This window comes from Budorcas taxicolor, chromosome 2, assembly GCF_023091745.1.
Source record: "Budorcas taxicolor isolate Tak-1 chromosome 2, Takin1.1, whole genome shotgun sequence".
Classification (NCBI taxonomy): Eukaryota; Metazoa; Chordata; class Mammalia; order Artiodactyla; family Bovidae; genus Budorcas; species Budorcas taxicolor.
In genome coordinates this window covers 40,119,188-40,129,293 of record NC_068911.1, presented here as the reverse complement: position 1 = coordinate 40,129,293, position 10,106 = coordinate 40,119,188, and the positions used below count along the sequence as shown (strand labels likewise).

The following is a 10,106-nucleotide window of genomic DNA, read 5'->3' as shown; positions in this document are numbered from 1 at the left end:
GGACGCACGGGCCTCACAGAGCTGGGACGAGAGACAGCGACACCCGAGCGTCAAGTCGCGCGCTGGGCCTTCTAGGCTGGACGGACTTGGAGACTCGGCGGTCAGTAACCCTTTCTTGCTGCCAAGGCTGAAGTCTGAGCCGAAGGACGTAGCCCAGCAGCGCCTTGAACCTCAGCGCTGGCGCCCCAAGCGGGGCTACGAGGGCCCCTCCCCGGAAGGGCGTCACTTCTACTTCCGGTTGGAGTGCTGATCTTGGCGCCAGGCGGACAGCAGAAGAGGTAGAGTGGCTGGGTGGGCCTAAGTGGTTCCAGGCCTGCGCCCCAGGACCCGCCTCTGAGTGGCGTGGAGCCGGGGGTTGTGCTCCACAGAGCGGGGGTTAGACGCTTGGCGGCTTGCGGTTGCACCCCGGGAAGAGGGAACGGCTTCCACGAAGCCAAGCTGTCTGAGGTAACCTGGAAGCGGCTTCCCCTTTGGCGCCGGCTCCGGAGCCGCCGAGAGACGCCTGTCACTGCTCGCGGCCGCTGCAAGGCAGCTGGGGCCGTTTCGGAGCCGGTCGGCCAGACCACCCCGGGCGAGGCCCGACGTCAGGCTCCTGAGGCCGCTCTGCACCCTTTGCGCGGGTGGCGCCCGGGCCCGCGCGGCTGAAACCGGCTCGGACACTGCCTGCAGGCCCAGTGCTCGCGGACGCGCCCCGAGTCGTGTCCACTTTCCCGCCTCCGCCGGCGTTTCTTTTACTGGCTGATGTGACCGCGGGAGAAACGAGAGTCCTCGCCTCAGAGATCAGCCTCTGTGATGCAAAAGTTCCTTAAGTGTCCCCCGTGCCCCCTGAGCCGAGTGGGCATAGGGAGCCGGCCTTTTGTAGGCTTCCGGCTTCCTGGGCAGAATTTCTGTGCCATTTCTGCTGGGTCACCTCAGGGAAATTGAGATTCACGAGGCCTCGCTCAGAGGTCTAAATGACCCTTGGAAAAGCTGAAAGTAATCATCACCAACTCACATGCTCTCCTTTTTTATCTGCTTGACATTTGGATAAACATTTTGTGAACAAGGGTCACCTGTAATTTTTCCTAGATCAAAATACACGTATAAATCTTCTGTATAGTTTTCTTTACACATCTTGGAAAGAAATGCCAAGATGAATGTTTTCAGTTAGTTGATTTCTTGTGGGGAGCCTTTTTTTTTTTTGCTTTACTTTGAGGAATATGAGATCTGAATTCTCTGAACAGGGATCAAACCCTTGCCCCCTGCACTGGAAGTGCGGTTTCTTAATCACTGGACCCGCAGGAGACTCCTTTGGGAGATGCTTTTTTCAAGAAAATAAGGCTCCAATTTTCCTAATTACTTTCCTTCTACTCTGGTCTCATAGTTTCAGCTCTGCTGGCAGTAATCACAATGGAAAGTAGCACCTCAAATGGTCCAGGAAGTGAAGGTTTCCATCTCAAAAGGATGAAGGGTAATACAAGTGTACCCACTTACCAAAGACAGAAGACTAGGATGATATGTTGACATTTTAAGAGAAACTCAAGAATATTCTCCTAATCTTTCCTTGACATGGAGAGGATGGCATAAGAAGTGCATGAGTTAAATATTTGGATAATCCCAAAACTCGTGGGAGCCAGTGGGTACTAGGTTTTTCACCTGCTAACCTTTCCTGATTTTTTTTTTTTTTTTTGAGGAGGAGAGGTGACTTATTGGAATTTGTCTTTAATAGGCTGTCTGTGTTCAGTTGGTTAATAGAAAAGGAGCAAAACACAGTCCTGGCAGTTGATTTTTAAAGTTCATTTTTCTTATAATAAGTAGCAAGTAATAAAGTTCATGTGACAATATCTTACTGACATGAGCTTGTTTCTGCTCTCAGTGCCTTAGGAAGAAGATCCTTTTATTGATTTTATTCAAAACCAGATCGGGCCTCAGTTGTCAGAGGTAGCCACTGGTGGGGTGTCTAATACAGGAGCAGAATTGTTCCTGGAGAAGAATGATGACAGTAGATCTGAAGGTGGCTGACTTCTTGAACCCTCAGATCAGAGCTCTTTGGGAGACCAAGGGACCTGTGGCAGAGAACGCCAGTCAGCATAAGAAACATGCCCCACAGATGGACAGTCTCAGTCCTGAGAGGTCTCACCAGCACTTCCGGAACTTCCTCTATCATGAAGCAGCTGGACCCCGGGAGGTAGTTGACCAGCTTCAAGAATTATGTCGTCGGTGGCTGAGGCCAGATATTCATTCAAAAGAGCAGATCTTGGAACTTGTGGTGCTAGAGCAGTTCCTGACCGTTCTGCCCGGGGACACCCAGACTCTCATACAGAAGCACCATCCACAGAGCATCGAGGAGGCTGTGGTCCTTGTAGAACACTTGCAAAGGGAAACTGGCCAAACAAGGAATGGGGTGAGGAGAAAGATTCTTGATGTGCAGTGAGATAGAGTGAAGGTGGATATATTGGGGCAGTTAATTGGGAGAAAAAATGGATTAGGCCACTATTGTATTGCTCCTTTAGCACTTGTGAAGCAGGACCTGAAAGCACAGACCCGCAGCCTTAGTCAGCCCATAGGATTCAGAGATCCTGGCAGAGACTTCCTTGGCCTTAGGGACAGAGTTGAGTTTTGCTCTTTTTGGAGCCAGGGTGTGTTGAGGGTAATGAGCCTCGTCTGGCTTGGCCAAGGAGATGGACCTCAAATTCTTAGAAACATACAAAAAGCACTAAGGAGCTGGAGAGTTCAGGGCAGATCAGAAAAGAAAGGACTTAGAGAGACCATAAGAGAGCGAAGATATGACAGAGAAGGAAAAAAATCACAAACAACTAGGGGACGACTGCTCAGGAAGGGGAAAAAGTAGAAAGAACACAGGGAAAGAAAGATTTGAAATCCCAGCAGAGTAGCTGAGAGAGGAAAGACTCTGAGGGATAGTGTCCTCTGTACCATAGGCGAGAGCCTCCACTGCCCTCTCTCAGTGGTTGCTCCTGGCTCTGCTCTGAGTGGGGATCCAGGACATGCCCTTGGGCAGGTGACAGCTCACCAGGTGGCCTCAGGCCCACTGTGAATACCTGGAGGGCACATGGTTTTTATCAAAATCATTTGGGGATAGGACAGAGCCATTACTCTTACCCGCTTTTTTCTCCATTTCATCCCCATTGTCTGTGAGAATCTTCCCAGACTATGTGGAAAATCTGGTTGACAGGACAACTTTTAAATTCAATTCCTTAATCTTTTGAGAGAATTAGAAGACAGGAGACCACTAAGGCAAGGATCTAAGTTGGGAGAGAAAGCCTGTCAAAGCAGCACGAGAACAGGTGGCCTGTGCAACCCTGTTAGTGGGCCAAACTGGGCTGAGTTCAGAGGGTGGGACTGCTGTCTTGGAGAGCTGGCAGTAACCACACCCTTTACTGGTTTCTCCCAATTTTCCCGAGTTTATGGATCGTTCTTGTGGAAAATTGGTGGCTGGTATCTCTAGGTCTTTGTGTCATTTCCTTCAGCGTCTCCCTCTTTCCCCGCAGTCTGCACTCTGCTTTTTCCTCCCTCTCCCATCAAGCCCAAACCAAAAGTCAGTTCTGTGGTAACAAGTATGGGGGTTATTTCTAGGTTGCAGTCCAGGAGCTGGGAAAGGAGGCAGTGCTCTTGGGAGAAGCAGCAGAGGCCCCAGGCTTCCAGCTGAAGCCAGCAGAGTCCCAGCCAGTGGGCATGTCCCTGGAGGAAGAAGTTTGGAATATACAGCAGGGTCTACAAGAGCCACTGAGCAGGAATACCCACAAAGAACCTGAGCCCGTATGTGAGAGGGGTAAGGATCTTCATGTTACTTTTCTCCTGGGAGGTGAGATATAATTTAAGCCAGAATGTGTGAGTACTTTCTGGTTACCCAGCCCTGTGGATCTACTAATGCAGCTACATTGGCCATTAGGATGCCCCCAGGTGGCGGGAGAATAGGTCAGGTGGGGTTGAGGGTGGAGGTTGGCCTAAGATACAGAAATCTCCCAACTGCAGAACCCTGGTAGTAACACCAGCAATTGTTTTTAGAAAAGTAAAGTTGGTCTGGCTCACCTCATCCTGAAAATACAGAAGAAATCTGAATCAGAATGGGTGGTTAGTGACAGAATGTTAATAACAATGTGTATACTACTGTGTACCAAGGAAAAAGTAATAAATGATTTAAAAACGATCTTCTACTGTACACTGGAGTCCTTGAATACTTCATTTGCAAATATGTTTAAACTTTCCCAAGGTGAACAATTTATGTCATCAGAGGAAAATAATAAAAAGAGTTTTCTTTTGTTAATTTTGCTTGTGGAAACTGCGGCACAGCCTTGTAGAGGCTGGTAGATACTTGGTTCTCATTAACAAGGAGAAAGCCATTTCTGGGCACCACATGCTTATAAGGCATCTCATCAGTCCTGAAAAAATCGGGGTCTTCTGTCTTTTAGAACTGAATATAGTGTATTAGAAACATAAGCAAGAAATATTTACTATGGCTCCATTTCACCCACAGTGGTGCCTGCTCACCGGATCCTAGCCTTTCCTGAGCAGACAGACACCAAAGACTGGACAGTGGCACCTGAGCTTGTCTTGCCTGAGTCCCAGGTGAGCTGTGCTTTCCAGATTCTTGGGCTACCTCTCCCTGCTGCCCATGACCCACCCTGCCCAGCAGATGCTCAGAGGACTTAACCCAGATTTTCTCAGGACTTTGGGCACCTGTTTGCTGATTCCTTGCCTGCTTCCTTTCTACCATCTCACTTGAAATGAATTCATGTGCTGTTAGTTCCTTTAGTGACTGGCTTACCATGCAGTTCATGGCTCAGAAGGTTGGGCCGCTTTTGAAGTGGCGAGTACCTGGCTAAAGTCCATTCTCTTCTTTAGAGCTTGTTGACATTTGAAGAAGTGGCCATGTATTTTTCCCAGGAAGAATGGGAGTTACTGGATCCCACTCAGAAGGCCCTCTACAATGATGTAATGCAAGAAAACTATGAGACTGTCATCTCTCTAGGTAAAGTTTCTTTTTCCCCTTCCCTTTGCACAGCAGTGGACTAATCTGTCCTGTTTTGGGGGTACTGAGAATGCACCCTTGTGAGAGACTGTTCTAGTAGCTGACTGGTTCTCAACTAGATGGTGTGGGCAGGGAAAAGTTACACCAGATCACCAGCAAGCTTTTAACACGTGTACATTCTCATTCCTTATCCTAAATCTTGATCCTTCTCTTTTTCCCTCAAAATCGCTCTTCTCTTATCTTTCCTTCACCCATTATTTTAGGCTAGAAACTTGTGGTCATCCTTTGCACCAATCTATTCTAACCCTTGTAGTACTAATGCATCACTAGTTCTCTTGGCTCCACTTTACCATGTGGCCTGAGTCCAACCAAGTCTCAGCTTCCTGTGCTTTAGCATTGTGGTGTAAGCAGTGGCAATCTCTAATAAGGTCCACCTCCATACTTGGCACCCCCTGCCAGCATTCCTCCCTGCCTGCAGTCTGTTCTCCACACAGCAGCCAGAATCCTTTAAAAAACCAGTTCATATCAGAACATGGCTCGACATCAAAGCCTTACCGTGATTTTTCACACATTCAAAATAAATCCAAACTTCTTATAGAGGCACCCAAGAACCCCCAAGTTCTGGCCCCTCTTCACTTTCCTCCCATCTGCCACTCCTGCCCTGCTCAGTCCTTTTTAGCCACACTGGTCTTCTTGCTGTTTCTTGAACTCACCAAACTCATTCTGACCTTTGGATCTTCTGTACCTGGCACACTGGACTCAGTACTGCATTGTATAACACCTCTAATTTTTGTCCACCTCTGAAGAATTCATGTCATTAAAGAAAAAAACAAGACTTCCTTTTCTTAACTTCACTCGTGAAAATTGAAGAGTCAACTGGGAAACCTGTCTTAGGGGCTAGCAGATGCTTGTTTAAAATGAGATAGCTATTTCTCAGTACCATGTAACACTTGTAAAGTTCTGTCTCAACTGAAAGAATCAGGATCTTCTATACTTTTGAATTAAGCCTAGGATGTTCAAAGATGGGAGGGAGAGAAATTTTCTTGTTCTTCCACAGCTGTGCCTGCTCACCAGCTCCTAGCCTTTCCTGAGCAGACAGATACCAGTGAGTGGACAGTGGCACCTGAGCTCATTCTGCCTGAGTCCCAGGTGAGCTGTGCTTTCCAGCTTCTTGGGGCTGCCTCTCCCTGCTGCCCATGACCTGCCCTGCCCAGCAGGTGCTCAGAGGTGTGTTAACCCAGATGTTCCCCCTGGGGAACTGAGTATTTCCTGGGCTGTTTGCTGATCCCTTGCCTACTCTCTACCATCTCGCTTTAAAATAATTCATGTGCTATTAGTTCCTTTAGTGACTGGCTTGCCTTGTAGTTCATGGCTTAGAAGATTGGGCTGCTTCTGTAGTGGCAAGTATTGAGCTGAAGCCCGTTCTCTTCTTTAGAGCTTGTTGACATTTGAAGAAGTGGCCATGTATTTTTCCCAGGAAGAATGGGAGTTACTGGATCCCACTCAGAAGGCCCTCTACAATGACGTAATGCAAGAAAACTATGAGACTGTCATCTCTCTAGGTAAAGTTTCTCCCCTTCACTTTGCATAGGAGTGGACTAAACTGTCCTGTTGTTGGCATACTGTGAATGCACCCTTGTGAGAGTCTCTGTCTAGTAGCTGACTGGTTCTCAATAAGATGGTGTGGGCAGGGATCACCAGATCAACAGGGAGCTTTTCCCCAGTACACATTCCTTATACTGTTGGAATTCTTGATCTCTTTTTCCGTCTAAACTTGCCCTTACATCTTTCTCATCTCTGTAAAAGGCATCCCCATTCATCGACTTGCTCAGAGCAAGCAATGTCCGGTCATCCTTTACCTTGATCTTGCCATAAGGCCCCACTAAGTCTAGCACTGTTGCTTCTGCCTCACAGTGTAGCCTGAGTGTCACATCTCAGCTTCTTGTGCTCGTAGCATCCTGGTCTCTGGTAGCAGCATCTCTATCGAGGTTCACCTCAGTACTTTCTTCCTGGCACCCACTGCCTGCCCTCTCACAGTCTGTTTCCTACATGGCAGCCAGAGTCTTTTAAAAACCTGCCCAGATCATGACATTTTCTGCTTCAAACCTTACAATAACTTCTCATAACGTTCAGAGTAAATCCAGGTTCCTTACCAAGACCCAGGACCCTCCAAGTTCTGGCCCTTCCTCATCAATCTGCTGTTGTCTCCTGCCATTTGTGCCCTTGCTCTGGACTCTAGTCACATTAACTCATCTTGTTTCATGGACTTAATGTGCTCATTTCTTCCTCCTTCCCTCTGCCTGGCCCACCTTTCTGCCTCATGACAAAATCCTCATTTTAGGGTTCTGCTCAGATGTTACTTTCTTAAGGAGATTTTTTATACAACTTTATATCTCAAGTAGCTTCACAGAAGCAGAATCTTAAAATGTTCTCTTACCCTCTCTTAGTTTTCTTCAAAATGTGTATCACTTCCTGACATTTTATTCGCTTGTCTGTTGATGTTAGATTGTTTCTCTCTGCACGAGAATATAAGCTTCATGAGATCAGGGGACTTGGTTTATTTAGCACTATGTCCCTGGCACATAGAGGGTGCCTGGTGCACCATAGCCACTCACAACGTATTTATGAGATGACTGAGTGATGAATACCTTCCATACTTGGCAGTAAGATTTTGAGAAAGTCCACTAAGTAATTCTTGTCTGTTTCCTCCACCTGGATGTGAACCAGTGAGCTATGGGAGTGGTAGAAATCTTTTCTAGTCCAGTGTTTGGTGCTTGAGAACTAAATAAAAAGTTAGTTTTATTTAGTTATTTTATTTAACTTTTACTAAATAAAAGTAATGATGGCATGTATCATTTATGCCTGATAAGCCCACCCATGGACCTTTGCATTGACTCCCCTGAACCTGGACTTATCCAGTTTAAGTCTTCCTGTTTTTGAACTGTGGTGTTGGAGAAGACTTGAGAGTCCCTTGGACCACAAGGAGATCCAACCAGTCCATCCTAAAGGAGATCAGTCCTGGGTATTCATTGGAAGGACTGATGCTGAGGCTGAAGCTCCAATACTTTGGCCACCTCATGCGAAGAGTTGACTCATTGGAAAAGACTCTGATGCTGGGAGGGATTGGGGGCAGGAGGAGAAGGGGACGACAGAGGATGAGATGGCTGGATGGCATCACCAACTCGATGGACATGAGTTTGGGTGAACTCCAGGAGTTGGTGATGGACAGGGAGGCCTGGTGTGCTGCGATTCATGGGGTCGCAAAGAGTTGGACACGACCGTGACTGAACTGAACTGAATAGTTAATAGGACTAGTGTGTGTATTTCTTGCAGCCTTTGCAGTTTGATTCTACCTTAGTAGAATGTGGGATATTCTTGGTAGCAGAAGATGGGGATCATGCACTGTATTCACATGCCCTATATCTTTTTCACTGGTCCAGCTCAGGTTTATTTCTCAGTCTCCGCTTTGCATATCCATCCACCAATGAAGTATGTTATAAACCTGATAATGAGATTTGGTGTTGTGAACTATTCAAGCATCCTTTGCTGTTCCTGAAATAGTTTGAAATTAGTGAACTGTTGTTAAGTTACCAGTCTTTGACCTCAGTTTTTCTGTTTCACAGCATTATTTGTGCTCCCCAAACCTAAAGTCATCTCCTGTCTAGAGCAAGGAGAAGAGCCATGGGTTCAAAGACCCCTGGAGTTCAAGGACAGTTCTCAAGAGCTGCCTACAGGTAAGTAGACCATGGGAAGAAGGGAAATGTGCCATGATAGGAATCTTTGTAAGGATTTCAAATTTTACAGTTCTGCTTATCTATTTTTTTAAAAACTAGTGTTTGTCCAGTTTTTCTCTTCATTTACTGTGGCTTACTTGCTCTGACATATAGTAAGCTGTTTCTCACATTTATTCCAGCAGGGCTGAAGCTTAGAAATGACACTGAAAATATTCAGTCTCTATGTCTTTCTGACTTAGAAATACAAGCACCAGTAGCTATAGCATCAAGAAAGGCCAGATTGAAAGTTCCCCAGAAAACAATTGGCAAAGAAAATCATGGTGATGTGCATAGGGTGGGGAAATTGCACCGAGATTTTCCGGTGAAGAAAAAAAAGAAACTTTCAGCCTGGAAACAAGAGCTGCTGAAACTTATGGATCTTCAGAAGAAAGAACGTGCAGCAGAGAGGCCTTTTAAATGCCAGGAATGTGGGAAAAGCTTCAGAGTTAGCTCTGACCTCATTAAGCACCAGAGAGTTCACACAGAAGAGAAACCATATAAATGTCAACAATGTGATAAGAGGTTTAGGTGGAGCTCAGATCTTAATAAGCACTTAACAACACACCAAGGAATAAAACCATATAAATGCTCATGGTGTGGGAAAGGCTTCAGTCAAAAGACAAATCTCCACACACACCAAAGAACTCACACTGGAGAGAAGCCCTTTACTTGTCATGAATGTGGGAAAAAATTCAATCAAAATTGCCACCTTATTAAACATCGGAGAACTCACACAGGTGAGCAGCCTTACACCTGTAGCACGTGCAGGAGAAACTTCAGCAGACGCTCAAGCCTTCTTAGACACCAGAAACTCCACCAGTAAAGGGAAGTTTGTTCAGTGTCCTCAGTCTAAAGAAATTTATCAAGTGGAGCTTGACTTTAAAGTAAAGAAAAATACAAAATTATGAAGCATGAAGAATTTTTCATCAGGAAACTTTGAGATATAAACATGTTTCATAGAAGGAATCAAGGTTCACTCTTCAAAAGATTTGTTAGTAGTTGCACTACTTGCTGTTTTTACTAAAAGCTTCCAGGGAATTCCTTAGCAGGAGAGGTGTTCTAAGAACATTCTGAGTAAAGCAAAAAGCTGTTTGGGGCTTGTATATAGCAAAACAGCAAATTCAGCTTTGCATAGCAGATACAGCTATGAAATAATCTTGTTTGGCCACAGAGGTAAATATTGTTGGTTTGCATTGATTTTCCAAGGCACTCAAACTTAATATGATGGAAACATTTGTATTATAGCATGATCTTCCAAAACAAAAAGCAATAATATGCATGTTAAGTTGCATACCATTGTCTTCCAGGTTTGCCAGTTTCCATAATCTCATGGGCAGAAATGAATTCTAATGTAAAACTTTTGA

The 10,106-nt window shown here is 45.8% G+C and overlaps 1 protein-coding gene across 1 annotated transcript; it reads left to right on the top strand.

Annotated features, from left to right (window-relative positions):
• The first annotated feature begins 261 nt into the window (after nucleotides 1-261).
• On the top strand, nucleotides 262-9,617 carry LOC128066437 (zinc finger protein 75A-like). The gene is made up of 7 exons (XM_052659498.1): nucleotides 262-278; nucleotides 1,856-2,383; nucleotides 3,574-3,769; nucleotides 4,475-4,566; nucleotides 4,843-4,969; nucleotides 8,593-8,703; nucleotides 8,886-9,617. The coding sequence occupies exons 2-7, from the start codon at nucleotides 1,973-1,975 to the stop codon at nucleotides 9,563-9,565; spliced, it is 1,617 nt and encodes a 538-aa protein (XP_052515458.1). The 5' UTR covers nucleotides 262-278; nucleotides 1,856-1,972; the 3' UTR covers nucleotides 9,566-9,617.
• Nucleotides 9,618-10,106: the final 489 nt, after the last annotated feature.

Bases quoted from the DNA above. Each gene is read 5' to 3' on its own strand.
- LOC128066437 (XM_052659498.1), top strand. From the start codon at position 1,973: ATGATGACAGTAGATCTGAAGGTGGCTGACTTCTTGAACCCTCAGATC. The intron at 2,384-3,573 runs GTGAGGAGAAAG...GGTTATTTCTAG, and splicing joins CTGGCCAAACAAGGAATGGG to GTTGCAGTCCAGGAGCTGGG. The intron at 4,567-4,842 runs GTGAGCTGTGCT...TCTCTTCTTTAG, and splicing joins TTGTCTTGCCTGAGTCCCAG to AGCTTGTTGACATTTGAAGA.